This window comes from Salmo trutta, chromosome 1 (genome assembly GCF_901001165.1).
Source record: "Salmo trutta chromosome 1, fSalTru1.1, whole genome shotgun sequence".
Classification (NCBI taxonomy): Eukaryota; Metazoa; Chordata; class Actinopteri; order Salmoniformes; family Salmonidae; genus Salmo; species Salmo trutta.
In genome coordinates, this window is record NC_042957.1 from 59,049,302 (window position 1) to 59,065,807 (window position 16,506).

Below are 16,506 nucleotides of genomic sequence, written 5' to 3' on the forward strand. Positions count from 1 at the left end.
TCTGAATAATTTCTGTATATGTACTGATGTGTGAGTAACTGTCAGTAATGTGTGTAACTGTCAGTAGGACCTTTTTTTGTTCTAATATTCTTATTTTAAATGTGTGTAGTTCAGTCCTTGAGCTGTTCTTGTCTATTGATGTTCTGTATTATGTAATGTTTTGTGTGGACCCCAGGAAGAGTAGCTGCCTCTTCAGCAACAGCTAATGGGGATCCTAATAAAATACCACAACAACAAAAACAGTGAGGAAAGTAGAGGATGGTGAGCAATGGATGAGGGAGCCTGAGAGGATCCCTGTGAGTTTTGGGCCAGTACAGAGTAACCCAAACAGTTTGTGCTTTAGTAAGGTTGACTTCTTGGCATTTATTGCTATGGTCATTACTGCACAGATGGAAAGGAAATCCCAGAAGACTGATTTGATGGTAGAAGCAGCAGAGATGTTTTGTGTGTTGAGATTTTAGTGCAGAAGAACTACAGGGGGATTTCAGAGAAGGGTTTCCAGCCTCCCAAAGTAGTGTGAAGGGGTGGTGGGTTTGTTGGGGATAGTGGTGTATATCTAGGGGTAGATGGTGGTGCAATTCATTTTTTTACCAATTTCACTTTTTGTGAACAAAATCTGCAATTCACACTCCGACCTGTGAAAGGCAGCAATATGCAACAAAGCTTATAGTCTGCCAGAAAACAACTCTTAACTGTACTTTTCCACTTCCTTTTTCTACGGCGCTTTTAGAAGAAAATTGTGACTCGGCTGATTGGCCGAATAAAAGCTGCCGTTTGGTCGTCACAATCTCAAAGGTGAGATTCGAATAAGACATATAAAGATGTATGAACATGTCATGTTTACAATTATGTTTAGGGTAAACATAATGTGAGATGTACTCGAGTGGATGTTACTGCCACCGCCGTTAGCTTAGCAGATTGCTATCTGCCACCTGGCTAACGAGCATGCTGGTTAGCTTGCCATAGTGTCCATATGGAAACAACGTAGTTGCGCTCACTTGTTGATGTCCCCGATTAATGTCCCCTTACTAGATTTGGTGTTGTGACATTTTTGGTTAGCTAAGTTAGCTAACTAGGTCGCCTGCTAATATAATGCTAGCTGGCTAACGTTAGCAAGCTTAGGCTAGGGTATTGTAGATAACGACGTTAGCATTGCATTCTCTGCTTGATGATTACTTATGCAAATAGTCTATCGATGGTAGTTTCTTAGCAATCCAATGGTTATGTGTCCTGGGTCCGTGATGACTAGGCCACTGCGCAAACTGAAATGCCTATCTAATGTTAGTGCATTGCTGAGTGAAAACAGTGCTGTTCATTGACATTGTCTGAGACCCTGCGGCCTAGGTTACTAATCTTATCATCCACTTGCGTATGTACACCCAATTTCTATCTAATATACATAGTATAAGGTAACTAGATATCGTTCAAATCTGCGTTTCATTTGAAATGTTTACAACATCTGCCCTGACCTCAGACCATGGCGAAGTTCCATGCTCCTGAGATCCAGGACAATCCCTCTGGATGGGGTCCCTGTGCTGTCCCTGAGAAGTTTAAGGACATGCCCTACCAGCCCTTTAGCAAAGGAGACCGCCTGGGAAAGGTTGGTCTTCCTCTGCTGCCTCTCACCTTTAATTACAAACAGCAGTTTGCCCTGCCTCAAGAGGAGGAAATTAGGCTGACTGATTTACTTTTCTGTCCATCTGTGCAGGTGGCTGATTGGACAGGAGCAACCTACCAGGACAAGAGATACACAAGTGGGTTAAATTGTATTGTAGGATTCACGATAATGAGCTCCTAGAGTGTGCGGCTCTCCCTTATTTTCAAGGATTCACGATAATAACATGATATGGTGTAAACATAATCCAGAATATATTGCCTATTCCAAATGTCTATATTCAATATTGATTTTGAGGTATTTCAGACCATGGATGCCATCATTTGACATTTGGTTGTATGTTTTGACAGACAAGTATTCATCTCAGTTTGGGGGTGGTAGTCAGTATGCCTACTTCCATGAGGAGGATGAGACGAGCTTCCAGCTGGTGGACACTGCCAAGACGCAGAAGACTGCCTACCAGAGGAACCGCATGAGGTTTGCTCAGGTACAAGACTAACCTGCTCGACCACACACTAAAAGGCTTTTCTGTGTCACCTTTTCTATAACAGGATGTTCTGTTTTTACAGAGGAATCTGCGCAGGGACAAGGACCGCAGGAACCTGACCCAGTTCAATATGCAGACCCTCCCGAAGAGTGCCAAGCAGAAGGAGAGGTGAGCTGCCTGCAGTTGTTTAGCCAATCCACTGCTAATGTGGCTTTCTAAAACACATTTTGTTCTGGTTTTCTCTATAACTCTGTCTTATCTCACGTGGTTCTGTCCAGGGATCGCATGCGCCTACAGAAAAAGTTCCAGAAGCAGTTTGGCGTCCGTCAGAAGTGGGACCAGAAATCCCAGGTATGGGAAGCTCAAAAACATCAGTGCACCTCCGGACATCTGAACCGTATTGTCATACCCCTCAGATAGCATCTGATGTAGTCGTATGAAGTTTCTGGCAACAGTCTTCCCAAACACCTGCTAACGCTACCATACGTGCCTGTCTCTCCTCCCTCCCCTTTCCCTTTCCCCCCTCATACCTTTCATTTCAAGGCCCAGTTGAAACCCCGGGACTCGTCGGTGGAGGTCCGGAGTGACTGGGAGGTGAAGGAGGAGATGGACTTCCCCAGGCTGATGAAGATGAGATACATGGAGGTGGAAGACCCCACTGACATGTGAGTGACTTATCAACACTGCATCTGTGCTCAAACCAAGGGAGAACGACTGCCCCCTCGCATTGAGTTCAAGTTGATGGACGACCGCGGTACTGCGGGCATTGTTTCCACAAAACAGTATCCCCCATTATAGTGAAAGGGGAAATGGTGCTCTTTGGTCAGTATTCGTAGATGTATATAAACAAAATATTCAAACACAATCATGGTACCAATAATGGCTTCTATTTCACCAGATGTATGTCCTTGAACCGATTACTTTAAAATCACAGACAAAGTTACTAGAATAATCAAGTTGCTAATGGCAGCCTGCAGTACCTCTCTCGGCCTTCAACTTGAGATACTCAATGAGAGGGAGCAGCACTGAGCTAGCCTTCAACGTCACTTCATAGAGTAGGTTTTCAACAACTCCTCTGTGTAAAAGGATGGTCACATGCTGAAATGACACTTCGTTATCATGAAATGCGCCACTGAGCATTCTCATAGGAAACAATGGGGTGATGTCATCGATAGCTTTGTCCATATTTATTTACAGTCTGTCTCACAGTTCAGAACAAAACCCACATTCTGAATAACATGATGTTCAAGTTGCTTTTCACCTGCAATGAGTCTAGTCTGTTTTTTCCCTTTTTGTTTCTACTGGAAGACAATATTATATCCACGTAAAGTCAGTTGATTTTCTTTCTCCCTCAGTGAGTGCTGTGGTGCGTTGGAGTACTACGACAAGGCCTTCGACCGCGTCACCACTCGCAACGAGAAGCCTCTCAAGAGCATCAAGAGGATCTTTCACACAGTCACCACCACCGACGACCCGGTCATCCGCAAGGTACACCCTCTCAATTCCACACTTGTACAGCACTGTGCCAGGTACAGTAAGCCAGAGCAACATATTATTGATTCAGTCCTTTTGTTGTTTTGTCTGCACATTCTTGTCCAGAACTAATGGTTTCACACATTTCAGAAACAAAAACATGATTATTACAATGTCCACTGTCCTGTAGAGTGTGTTCTCTGCTCTGATGTAAATCCTTCCCTATACCCTCCTCTCTGCAGTTGGCTAAGACCCAGGGCAATGTGTTTGCCACCGATGCCATCCTGGCCACCCTGATGTGCTGCACGCGCTCAGTCAACTCCTGGGACATCATTGTGCAGAGAGTGGGCAACAAGCTCTTCTTTGACAAGAGAGACAACTCTGACTTTGGTGAGGCTATCTCAAGTTAATCTATTCAGCTGTTGGTCCATCTATGACTGGGCAAGGAAGTCTTGTTTACTAGTGAATCAGTAGTTATACCTTATATCAAACTCTCTAATATTTAAGTCTTCTTGTCATAATGCCAATGTTTAGGGGTGCGTTCGGTTTTTGTGCATTCGGCTCATCTAACCATCTGTAACTGTACGTGTCAGATCTGTTGACGGTGAGTGAGACTGCCAACGAGCCACCACAGGATGAGGGCAACTCCTTCAACTCGCCCCGTAACCTGGCCATGGAGGCTACCTACATCAACCATAACTTCAGCCAGCAGTGTCTGCGCATGGTAAGACCACTACAGTTATACACCAATGGACATGTCTAGTGACATTCCTTCAATGTGTGTGTAATGTGGAAAAAGTCCAAGCATTTCTGCCATTGTAAAGAATACATTTGAATTGGATGTTAATTCTTTCAGTTGTAATACGATGCTGTGTCTTTGTTTCCCCTCAGGGTGGGGAGAGGCACAAGTTCCCTAACCCCAACCCATTTGTAGAGGAGGACATAGACAAGAGTGAGGTGGCCTCTGTTGCCTACAGGTGGGTACTGACCCCTGCTGCTCTCTCACTACTGCTCTCTCTCTACTGCAGACCATCTAATCAGTCAGACCACCTAATCACAGTTAATTCACATCTGTAAGTTGTCTTTTTAAAAAGAAAAAGTGGTACTCGTGTTTTTAAATAGATCCATGTGATGTGTCCTGCTGGACTCTGGGTTAGTGTTGAGGGCTGTAGCTGTGTAGACCTGTAAACTCACCTGTTTCTGTGTCAGGTACCGCCGCTGGAAGCTGGGGGAGGACATTGACCTGATTGTACGCTGTGAGCACGATGGAGTGATGACCGGGGCCAATGGAGAGGTGTCCTTCATCAACGTCAAGACCCTCAACGAGTGGGACTCCCGGGTAAGAGGAGGAACGAGTGATGACAGTAATAGATATTTGATACGATCTCTGGGGATGAAATGCTTAATGTTGTTGAATGTTTTGTTCTTGTCTTAAGCACTGTAATGGAGTGGACTGGCGTCAGAAGCTGGACTCTCAGAGAGGAGCTGTTCTGGCCACCGAGCTGAAGAACAACAGCTACAAACTGGCCCGCTGGACCTGCTGTGCCATGCTGGCTGGCTCAGAGTACCTCAAGCTAGGGTCAGTGCGACTATATACTGTTCACAGCAACCATTTTTCCCCTTCAAATTGTCCATAAATTCAATTGGTTATGAGCTGAATAGCTTGGTACATCCTCTGTTATTAAACAATTCAACCGACCTCCATCAGTTAAATCCCCTGCCTTCCCGTCTCCAGGTACGTGTCTCGTTATCACGCGAAGGACTCTGCGCGCCACGTGGTCCTGGGCACCCAGCAGTTCCAGCCCACTGAGTTTGCCAGCCAGATTAACTTGAGCATGGAGAACGCCTGGGGCATCCTCCGCTGTGTCATCGACATCTGCCGCAAGCTGGAGGAGGGCAAGTACCTCATCCTCAAGGACCCCAACAAGGTGAGCCCGGGACTGCTGACCATTGAGCCTCTGTGACCGCTGACCATGGAGCAGAGCATGCACTTGACTGTTTCTGTAGAGCGCTGCCAATGACTTGAAAGACTAGTACTTGTCTCTGCAACTTGTAGTAGTTGATTTCCCCCATTGTCTGACGGTGTCTGCACACAGAGCTCTACAAATGTTAGTGTTCCTTACAGAGAGTCAATATCATCATTGTTGGTTTGTGTGCTTTTGCCAACAGCAAGTGATCCGCGTGTATAGCTTGCCTGACGGGACCTTCAGCTCAGATGAAGATGAGGAAGACGATGATGATGATGATGAAGAGGACGAGGAGGAGGAAGGTAAGGACTGCCACCATTGCACTATGCGGTACCTGTATAATGTTTACAGGGCATTCGGAAAGTATTCAGACCTCTTCACTTTTTCCACATTTTGCTACATTACAGCCTTATTCTAAAATTAATGAAATAAATGTACACACACTACCCCATAATGAGAATTCGAAAACCGGTTTTAGTATTCAGAGCCTTTGGTATGAGACTTGAAATTGAGCTCCGGTGCATCCTGTTTCCATTGATTATCCTTGCTGTTTCTACAACTTGATTGGAGTCCACTTGTGGTAAATTGAATTGATTGGACATGATTTGGAAAGGCACACATCTGTCTATATAAGGTCCCACAGCTGACAGTGCATGTCAAAGCAAAAACCAAGCCATGAGGTTGAAGGAATTGTCCGTAGAGCTCCAAGACAGGATTGTCTCAAGGCACAGATCTGGGGAAGACTACCAAAAAATGTCTGCAGCATTGAAGTTCCACAAGAACACAGTGGACATTTTTAAGTGGAAGAAGTTTGAAACCACCAAGGCTCTTCCTAGAGCTGGCCACTCGGCCAAACTGGGGACACGGGCCTTGGTCAGGGAGGTGACCAAGAACATGATGGTCACTCTGACAGAGCTCCAGAGTTCTTCTGTGGAGATGGGAGAACCTTCCAGAAGGACAACCATCTTTGCAGCCCTCCAACAATCAGGCCTTTATGGCCAGAAGGAAGGCACTCCTCAGTTAAAGGCACATGAAAGCCTGCTTGGAGTTTGCCAAAAGGCACCTAAAGACTCAGACCATGAGAAACAATATTCTCTGGTCTGATGTAACCAAGATTTAACTATTTGGCCTGAATGCCAAGGGTCACATCTGGAGGAAACCAGGCACCACTCAACTGGCCAGTACCATCCCTACAGTGAAGCATGGTGGTAGTAGCAGCATCATGCTGTGGGGATGTTTTTCAGCGTTTGGGACTGGAAAACTAGTCAAGATCGAGGGAAAGATGAACAAAGCAAAGTACACAGATCCTTGATGAAAACCTGCTCAGGACCTCAGACTGGGGCGAAGGTTCACCTTCCAACAGGACAGCGACCCTAAGCACACAGCCAAGACAACGCAGGAGTGGCTTCGGGACAAGTCTCTGAATGTTGTTGAGTGGCCCAGACTTGAAGCCGATCGAACGACTAGAGAGACCTGAAAATAGGTGTGCAGCGACGCTCCCCGGCCAACCTGACAGCTTGAGGCTCTGCAGAGAAAAATGTGAGAAACTCCCCAAATGCAGGTGGCCAAGCTTGTAGCATCATACCCAAGAAGACTCAAGGATGTAATTGCAGCCGAAGGTGCTTCAACAAAGTACTGAGTAAAGCATCTGAATACTTAAGTAAATGTGATATCAGTTTTTTTTATATATACATTTGCAAAAATGGCAATCCGTTTTTGCTTTGTCATTATGGGGTATTGTGTGTAGATTGAGGGGGGGGCGATGTAATCCATTTCAGAATAAGGCTGTAACACAATGTGGAAAAAGTGAAGGGGTCTGAATACTTTTCGAAAGCACTGTATATATTACAATGTGTGGTCTTAAATTGTTTATTTGATTGTATTCTGTCTAATGGTTTATAAGTAATGTGATTTAAGTTGACTTTTTGTACAATTTGTTTAGCATATTCTGAATTACTTATGTTCTCTCCCCCTTATTTCTCTCTTTCCTGTCCTCTTTTTCTAGATGAACAAGAACCCTAAGGTGTGGCAATTGCACTAGTGACCAGGTGTCCTGCATCACACAGAAAATACTCATTACATTCAAATAAAGATCTGAGAAACTGGCTCGTTTCCATTTATTTTGTATTTTCTCCTACTGAAAAATAATCACTAAGCAGACTCATCAAAATGAGTCAAGGATTCCTATTCTGCTCTTCTGTGAAGTGTATATATTGTTAATAGCAATTGAGGTTTCCGGTATATTTAGATACTTGATGTTTCTGTACACAGGTTGAGTGAATGGCTACTGGGTAGTTGGTGAGGGCAGAACTACATCAATCTGTATGCTGATCTATGTCCCAGATAACTTCCAAGGCATGTCATCCGTCTGCTCCTCAAACACCTGGTCAAAGCTGAGCCACTGTAAAGGTGTTCTTCCAGTCAATGCTTTTATCTGCCAAATAATAAATATGTAGCTGTTTGAGATCTTCAAACATAATGACATGAACTACCAAGGGGGACCTCTTACATTCAATCTTGTTTGCCAGAGATGTGTGACTGATAAGTGAGTCTGTTTCGTTATCGCCAGGGCCCTGTCCAGAAACTACCCCTCCCAAATCATCTGGCACTGAGCCAGTGTCCAGAAGTTGAGTCTCCCTCAGGCACAAAGAAGCTGTTCCCATACAGTATATTTTGGGGCTGTATCACAGCCAGACTTATGGCTATATCGTAAGCCATATCAGACTAGATGTCCCAAGATGGGAGGGGAGAGGACTGGGGAAAACACCTGTTGTATACATTGTTCTGATGAAAGTGGAGTATATTTGAAGGCACTGGTTGTGTGTTGCCATATCATAAAAGTATGATAAACGGTGGATTCAGATGAGGTCATGGTGGAAATGGAAGCTCAGATTTTCAACCAGGTCAGTTTTTGATCAATCCTGGCAAAACTAGAAACAGGAAGTGAAAACACTGCAGTCAGATAAACTGTCCTAACAGTATCTCAATACAATGATTGTAATGATCTCATGAGGGATTTTCATTGATAGCTATAATACATATGTGAGAAAAGGTTGTTTAAAGAAATATGCAATGAAATAGAACTATGTTATTCTGTTTGTTCATTTAGGCCAAACAGTCCCTCTCTGAGGTCTCAGGGTTGCGAATAATCCTTATCAGAGAGAGGTGGGGAAGAGTGCTGTGGGAAATGGCATCCTAGGCAGAAGGGGTGTTTGACGTGGTGTGGGTGAGAACCAGGGAGGCGGTGAGGAGACAGGGCAAGGATGCCGAGAGGCAGGTGACAGTGGCGGACGCCTAGTTGGGAGGGGTTCCCCTCCAGGGGCTCTTCTCTGAGGGTCCGGAGGGACATGGTCCACGGCGATCCTGAAGGAGGCCAGGATCACTGATGTCTGGTATTAAATTGTCCTGATGAGAATGCAGTACCAAAGACCACTTTTTATATATATATATATATATATACTGCTTAAAAAAATAAAGGGAACACTTAAACAACACATCCTAGATCTGAATGAAAGAAATAATCTTATTAAATACTTTTTTCTTTACATAGTTGAATGTGCTGACAACAAAATCACACAAAAATAATCAATGGAAATCCAATTTATCAACCCATGGAGGTCTGGATTTGGAGTCACACTCAAAATTAAAGTGGAAAACCACACTACAGGCTGATCCAACTTTGATGTAATGTCCTTAAAACAAGTCAAAATTAGGCTCAGTAGTGTGTGTGGCCTCCACGTGCCTGTATGACCTCCCTACAATGCCTGGGCATGCACCTGATGAGGTGGTGGATGGTCTCCTGAGGGATCTCCTCCCAGACCTGGACTAAAGCATCAGCCAACTCCTGGACAGTCTGTGGTGCAACGTGGCGTTGGTGGAGGGAGCGAGACATGATGTCCCAGATGTGCTCAATTGGATTCAGGTCTGGGGAATGGGCGGGCCAGTCCATAGCATCAATGCCTTCCTCTTGCAGGAACTGCTGACACACTCCAGCCACATGAGGTCTAGCATTGTCTTGCATTAGGAGGAACCCAGGGCCAACCGCACCAGCATATGGTCTCACAAGGGGTCTGAGGATATCATCTCGGTACCTAATGGCAGTCAGGCTACCTCTGGCGAGCACATGGAGGGCTGTGCGGCCCCCCAAAGAAATGCCACCCCACACCATGACTGAACCACCGCCAAACCGGTCATGCTGGAGGATGTTGCAGGCAGCAGAACATTCTCCACGGCGTCTCCAGACTCTGTCACGTCTGTCACGTGCTGTGTGAACCTGCTTTCATCTGTGAAGAGCACAGGGCGCCAGTGGCGAATTTGCCAATCTTGGTGTTCTCTGGCAAATGCCAAACGTCCTGCACGGTGTTGGGCTGTAAGCACAACCCCCACCTGTGGACGTCGGGCCCTTAGACCACCCTCATGGAGTCTGTTTCTGACCGTTTGAGCAGACACATGCACATTTGTGGCCTGCTGGAGGTCATTTTGCAGGGCTCTGGCAGTGCTTCTCCTGCTCCTCCTTGCACAAAGGCGGAGGTAGCGGTCCTGCTGCTGGGTTGTTGCCCTCCTATGGCCTCCTCCACGTCTCCTGATGTACTGGCTTGTCTCCTGGTAGCGCCTCCATGCTCTGGACACTACGCTGACAGACACAGCAAACCTTCTTGCCATAGCTCGCATTGATGTGCCATCCTGGATGAGCTGCACTACCTGAGCCACTTGTGTGGGTTGTAGATTCCGTCTCATGCTACCACTAGAGTGAAAGCACCACCAGCATTCAAAAGTGACCAAAACATCAGCCAGGAAGCATAGGAACTGAGAAGTGGTCTGTGGTCCCCACCTGCAGAACCACTCCTTTATTGGGGGTGTCTTGCTAATTGCCTATAATTTCCACCTGTTGTCTATTCCATTTGCACAACAGCATGTGAAATGTATTGTCAATCAGTGTTGCTTCCTAAGTGGACAGTTTGATTTCACAGAAGTGTGATTGACTTGGAGTTACATTGTGTTGTTTAAGTGTTCCCTTTATTTTTTTGAGCAGTATATATATATATATATCCCCCTTCAGAATACCAGCAAGTAGGCCTATTTTTAACACAAAAAAGGCCAGACATGATCAGTCCCTTTCCATTTCATAACATTTCCACACAAGTCAACATCAGAATAAATTGTACTAACATGTTTCATTGCCTGTTAGCAAGGCATCTTCAACTACTGGTGAAGTGAGGAATATGAGTCTTCTGTGTATGAAGGTGCATGTCAGCAGCACAATATTGGAAACATTATTACATTTCACTTTCAGTATTTTGACTGAACACATCATTGTAAACAGGGCATGACATTAAACAGACTACTCTGAACAAGTAATAAACTGAATACATTTCATCAAATTACCTTAATTTTAGTTTTGTAAACTCTTGTGTACAGAATGATTCATAAAAATGAAAAAAAGTGCTTTGTGTCATTTATTTTTGACTGTTGAACATTCCAAGTGCCACTGTACAGTATGTTTGAGAGGCCCTAACTTAAAACTGGTAAGTCATTGATGTTGTCCTACTGTATCATACACATTGTTTTTTTCTCTTTCAGATTCTGCTCCAGAGGGTAAAATGGCTGCTCCAGGATTCTCTGGCACTTCCTGGACTTCCAAATTCCTCTACGCAGCGAGTCATGGATCCTTTGCCAGGAGTCCAGCTCTGTGCGCCACAATGCTGATCTGGCACGGATGAGCTGGGATCTCTCACTCTTGCTGCCTTTGGCCAGGCTGACACTGTCTTTACAGATGAAGAAGACATCCAGGCCAATGAAGAGGGCGTTGAGAGTGATAAAACCAGCCCGCGCCGAGCTGGAGAGGGCTAGTGGGGTGCCTTTCGCTACCTGTCCAATGTCCGGGATGTCCCCTGCTAGCTTTGGTAGGTTTCGTGCTGCTTTGCCTTCCTGGACCACCAGCTTACCAGCGCTTGTGATTAGATCTTCATTTGCAAAGGCCTTCCCACTCAGAGCTGAGGCACAGTCCATTATGGAGTCAATGCCTTTTCCGATGGCCCTGGCTTTGACAATCACCTTCCCTGCTCCCAGTATGACATCCACCCTGCTCTGCTCCAGGATGGGCTCCATATTCCTGGCCACATCCTCCAAACACTCCTGGAGACTCTCCACGTCCTCCATGAAACTCTGGAATATTTCACTGGCTTTCTTCACATGGATGCTATTGACCTTTATCTCTGTGATACCAGTGGTTATACTGTTGACCGCACTGGTGAACCCCAGGCTGGCCCCTGCAATTGTGAGGGCCAGTGACACTCCAGCAGTGACAGGGGACAGAGCTAAGCCCACGATAGAGAGGATCCCTCCAGCTGCCCCCACTGAGCTGCCTGCCACACTGGAGATCTTAGCCCCCAGCTTCATCCTGTCCAGCTGCACAGCATTCTCCTCCAGATCGGTCAGAAACTGCTCCATCCTGGGTCGGCGCTGGCTGAACTGACCAATGAAGCGCTGAGCAGCCCCTTGGAACAGGAACGTCAGTCTGAGGTTCTGGTCCATCCTGGGGAGATGGATTCAACATCTATTTACTCTATACCAATAAACATAGTTCTTGCTCAAAAATATCAATAGAAGTTTAAAGAGAACAACCAAACTAACCTTACCTGATATCACTCAGCTGATTCAAATGTTGGAGCATCTTTTGTATGGACTCTTCCCTCACATCAGCACCAAGATTGACCACAGGGATGTCATTCTTCTTTTTCCAAAACAGCATTTGACTGATGTAGCTACTGTAGCAATGCATATTAATTTCAACATTACATTATATTCATTAGATTATTATGTGGCTTTTGAATTATATCACAAAACAAATATAATATAAATGCTGATTTTGAGGGATCTTACCCAAGTTTATTCTCAGACTGTGGCCTGGTCTGTAATCTTGAAGGAAAAAATGGGCATCAAGTGTTTGTAAAATAGCAATGAAGAAGATTAAATGAGTTAATGTTGAAGCAATAGTGATGGGAGCTCCACTTACCCCTTCTCCATCCTTTTACAGACCTGCTGGCTGATTTGTATGTATCTATCCAGTTGGCAGGCCAGCACCTCTACATTGAGAAGGCTGGGCATAAAGAAGGCCTTAGCATCCCTCTTAAAATGGATGAGGAGAGGGCAGGCTATTCTGGCAGCAATGATGACAGCCTGAACACTGGCAGGGCTCGTCCCCTGAGGCAGACAGAGGAACCTGTTCTCCTCAAACACCAACAGACAGGTGACCGCCAGACACTCCACAGCATCCAGGAAGTAATCCAGCTTCTCCAGGCCTCCCAGAGTGTCCTTTAGTACAGCCCCCAGCTCCTTCTCCAGCTCCTCACGCCTACTGTCTGCAGTCACCTGGGTCAGACCGCTCCATACGAACTCCCCAAACGCCTTGGCCTTGGTCTCTGAGTTACGGACATGGTCGAACTTAAGGACAATTCTGTCTGCCCTCTCCTTGATGTCCCTCATCATTTCCAGTTCTGTCTCCCTCTGAAGGGCCCATTTGGAATGCCTGTCACAGAACTCCCTCACTGTGTGAATGTGGCTGAGGGTGTCTGAGATGTACTGGCCCAAGAGCTCCCTTGTTAACGCTGATCTGTAACAAAAGAGGGCTATACTATTGAATTCAGGATAATCACTTTATACAATTACGAAGTTGTAGATTTACAGAGTGCCAACTTTACCCTTTTATTGAACAACCTTTATTGAATGAATACATTGGATTCTTTGTCAACACTGCCCTCTGTTGTTTTTGTAATGTAGCCCAACAACACTCTCCTTACTGCCCCAGTTAATAAACCTCTTAAATGTAAGGTCCCCTATGTGGTTCTGGTACCGGTTCCAACCGACATTATCGCTTATAAATCGATCTGTGGACACAGTAGATCGAAATGGATTAAGCGAAAGCCCTGGTTCCCAAGGACACAGTAGTATTTTTTCTGAGCCTATGTGATGTAGGATGTGAAATCTGAAACCACTTGAAGCTGGGATGTCCCTCCTACCATTTCATTCACTCTTCCAACTGTCCATCAACTCCTGAACCCTACATCACAGGTTTCATCATGGTAGCACATTAAGAGATACGTTTTAGATGAATGGCTATAAATCTATAGTTAGTCATTTTATAATTTGATTATGCTATATTTAGAAAGCATAAGTCATTTCAATCCATATTCATACAGTTTTGTTGAATAGGAAATACATCATATAAAATACTTCATATTTGTACTGTGTACTTGAGCTTGTCCTCAAAAGTGACTACACCTCAGCAATTTATAACAATTTTTTACCAGAAAGGTGAGATTTTAACCTTTCTTTGAGTATACAGCATTACTGGTTATTGTTTATGGCCCTCTCATGATACATTACTTTTGTGGATTACGTAGATTACATTTTTTATTACATTTAGTTACATTTAACTGTTTAACAGTCTCACCGTGACATGACGCTCTCCATGTGTTTGGACATTTCCTGGTTTGGTTGATATCGTTACTGAACAGTGTTGCCTTGTCCCCAATGCATGTCCAATGGAACTGTGGATAAAAATAAAAAAAATCACAGGCATGAAAAATAAAAGTCTACATTTTGTTAGGGTTTAACCAACTATTTGTTTGCATAACCAATATAATACAACTATTTAAACCTATATAATAAAATTAGTTGTGGTGCATAACTTATGAATACTAATGCTAAACATAAGAGGTTTATATTGTATTAACATAGATTGAGCAACATATAATAGACATGACTAACTGGAGGGTTGCTGGCTAGTAGTGTAGGCTGAGTAGACTCGTGACACACACACACACAATGCCTGGTTGTGGGGCCGCACAAGGACAGGTGTATGTGAGGAACTGATAGAGGGGAGAATGGCTGTAGCATAAAAACAGGCACTGTCCTTGGGTGTCTGACTCTCGGTTACACACACGAAGATAAGCTAGAAGACAACTATGCCTGAAAACAAAGACGCGTCTAGAGGCTGGGACCAGCCTGCACGCCAACGATAGGCTGGAGTAAATCTAAACCACACCCAAGCCTCTACTATGACAGGCCCTCAGGGAGAGGGAACTAAGTCTGTCAATAAGTATTTAAAGTAAAACTTGTGATGTTATTCCAGTTCTCTGTTTTGCCCTGCGAGGTGTTACAGGGAGCCCGTATATACGAACCACCTATTTACCCTTCAAGGGTTTGCATTAATTAAAGTACAAAGAAATCAGAAGTTACTATGTGCTGACTATTTTGTTCTGATACCAGATTCGAATTGGCGCGACCTAACAATTTCTCTTCTGAAATAATTTTGAATTAGGATTCAGACATCGCATAGCTACATGCGCAAACACAGTACTTAATTTGTAAATCGGGAGGTCCCGGAAAACATTGTGAGCGCGAGGAGTGGCATCCATCCAGGGACCACATTGAAGGAAAGTGACAAATAACGTAGCAGCTTAGCAGACAGAGTAAACAGCCAAGTAGCCTACTATATGTGGTGGTGAAATGGACAGGGGAATCAGTTGCTGATTCCGATTTCTTATTTCCTCATTCTAGACAGTGTACTACAACAGTTTCAGACGTGACTGCAGAACACCCGCCATATGCATATGCACACATACTCAGCTGTGGTGTTTTACAAGACCCGAATTCCATCTAATTTTCAAGACATCAATGTAGCAGAAGAACAAATATCACAATATCGTAATAGTACTTCAAATAAAATAATATAGGCTTTTAGTCTCCTTCTAAGGCTGTGTGGAAGACTGGCTGTTGTGTCTTTTTTCATGTTCAGTGTTAACTATAACCTGTGTCTTCTTAAACCTTGTCTACAATGCTTGCTGCCACCAAATGCGCCTTGGTTTGGGCATGTTAAAAAACTTTTTTCTAAGGGCTCTTAGTTTCTCTTTTAATGTCAGAGGATGTTACTGCATTCTACCCACACTTTTGCTAGCTAGTTTAATCCCCATAACCACTATGTACAAATAAGAAAGCAGTTCTTGAATCAGTGTGGCAAGATATGACGATTACACCGGAAGACCGCGCTTTCACGTGATGATCTTTCTGGGGGGCGGGAGCAATAACGAGGAGGCAACTCGAACAAGTCAAATCTGAGAGACGCTGGATCCGGCTCAAATTAAGCACTGGGGCAAAGGTGTTAAAACTTTTCGTAGTACAACATTTCAAAAGGGACAATCTGCAGTCGGGAATGTATAAAATAACGATAGCCCTATGTACACATTATCTCTTGAAGAATATAATGTATTGCCTCATTAGCTTAGTCCAACTCTCATATCCCACCAGAACCCACAATATAAGCTTGTTTTACTCCAATGTTTGCAAACAAAGTAAATGTAAACAAACACTGTATACGCTCAATACATGGTTAAAACTATAATGTTGATATCATGGATGGTCAGTCCTTGTATGCATAGGTCTGTCTGTGAAGTGGTTACAATCTCCAGTTACATCCCTCAATTTTTAGCTGAAACGGGCTGGTAAAACGATTTTTTATTGTTTCAACTGTTGATAGCCCCTTTCATTGAATTAAATACATATGGATTTATAAATCTCACTCACCTTGACAAAGGCGCCGAATGCTGTTAATTCTCCCTACACCGGGAATGTTGTCTTCTCAGTTTCGTTTCCCTTTACCAAACTCAACCTGGACCCGTTGAGCTATAATAAGAACGCTTGGCCACGTCACCATCATGCCTTTGAATGATTGAGACTGCGAGGCGAGAAAGAAACGCCAAAACACAGAGCAAATTCTTTAGTAAACAAATCTGTTGCGTGGAACAACATTGTGGCCTATTTTTTTGTGTGTTCATTTTAAAGTTTTATTTGGAAGGATGGTGAGACTAGTCACATAGTAGTGACCAGAGGGTAGCTGACAAATGTAATATCCATTTCAGACAGATGTGGTATGTTACCTGTAAAAAACTATAAGGCAATATTTA

The 16,506-nt window shown here is 44.3% G+C and overlaps 2 protein-coding genes across 5 annotated transcripts; one reads left to right on the forward strand and one right to left on the reverse strand.

The window, feature by feature from the left end:
* Positions 1–643: 643 nt before the first annotated feature.
* On the forward strand, positions 644–7,647 carry LOC115202917 (eukaryotic translation initiation factor 3 subunit D). 2 transcript variants are annotated; one of them, XM_029767092.1, is made up of 16 exons: positions 644–795; positions 1,475–1,600; positions 1,709–1,754; positions 1,966–2,102; positions 2,185–2,270; positions 2,381–2,453; positions 2,646–2,767; positions 3,458–3,590; positions 3,818–3,965; positions 4,169–4,299; positions 4,467–4,552; positions 4,785–4,914; positions 5,012–5,154; positions 5,311–5,503; positions 5,745–5,844; positions 7,548–7,647. In XM_029767092.1, the coding sequence occupies exons 2-16, from the start codon at positions 1,478–1,480 to the stop codon at positions 7,562–7,564; spliced, it is 1,668 nt and encodes a 555-aa protein (XP_029622952.1). In that variant the 5' UTR covers positions 644–795; positions 1,475–1,477; the 3' UTR covers positions 7,565–7,647. The 2 variants fall into 2 exon arrangements, with proteins under 2 accessions (XP_029622952.1, XP_029622961.1); XM_029767101.1 differs by having other exon boundaries at positions 2,652–2,767.
* A 3,328-nt stretch (positions 7,648–10,975) lies between these two features.
* On the reverse strand, positions 10,976–16,266 carry LOC115202932 (uncharacterized). Of its 3 annotated transcripts, XM_029767123.1 has the most exons (6): positions 16,127–16,266; positions 13,995–14,091; positions 12,558–13,154; positions 12,425–12,460; positions 12,181–12,309; positions 10,976–12,077 (listed from the first exon to the last, which is right to left on the reverse strand). In XM_029767123.1, the coding sequence occupies exons 2-6, from the start codon at positions 14,024–14,026 to the stop codon at positions 11,087–11,089; spliced, it is 1,785 nt and encodes a 594-aa protein (XP_029622983.1). In that variant the 5' UTR covers positions 14,027–14,091; positions 16,127–16,266; the 3' UTR covers positions 10,976–11,086. The 3 variants fall into 3 exon arrangements, with proteins under 3 accessions (XP_029622983.1, XP_029622990.1, XP_029622973.1); XM_029767130.1 differs by lacking the exons at positions 13,995–14,091; positions 16,127–16,266 and adding an exon at positions 13,243–13,689 and having other exon boundaries at positions 12,181–12,306; XM_029767113.1 differs by lacking the exons at positions 13,995–14,091; positions 16,127–16,266 and adding an exon at positions 13,243–13,686.
* Between the last annotated feature and the right edge of the window lie 240 nt (positions 16,267–16,506).

Coding starts and splice junctions, on each gene's coding strand:
- LOC115202932 (XM_029767113.1), bottom strand. CDS start 13,277: ATGTATTCATTCAATAAAGGTTGTTCAATAAAAGG. Junction 12,461..12,557: donor TGTAAAAGGATGGAGAAGGG/GTAAGTGGAGCT, acceptor TTTTCCTTCAAG/ATTACAGACCAGGCCACAGT. Junction 12,310..12,424: donor CAGTCTGAGAATAAACTTGG/GTAAGATCCCTC, acceptor GCATTGCTACAG/TAGCTACATCAGTCAAATGC.
- LOC115202917 (XM_029767092.1), top strand. CDS start 1,478: ATGGCGAAGTTCCATGCTCCTGAGATCCAGGACAATCCCTCTGGATGG. Junction 2,271..2,380: donor AGTGCCAAGCAGAAGGAGAG/GTGAGCTGCCTG, acceptor GGTTCTGTCCAG/GGATCGCATGCGCCTACAGA. Junction 3,591..3,817: donor ACGACCCGGTCATCCGCAAG/GTACACCCTCTC, acceptor TCCTCTCTGCAG/TTGGCTAAGACCCAGGGCAA.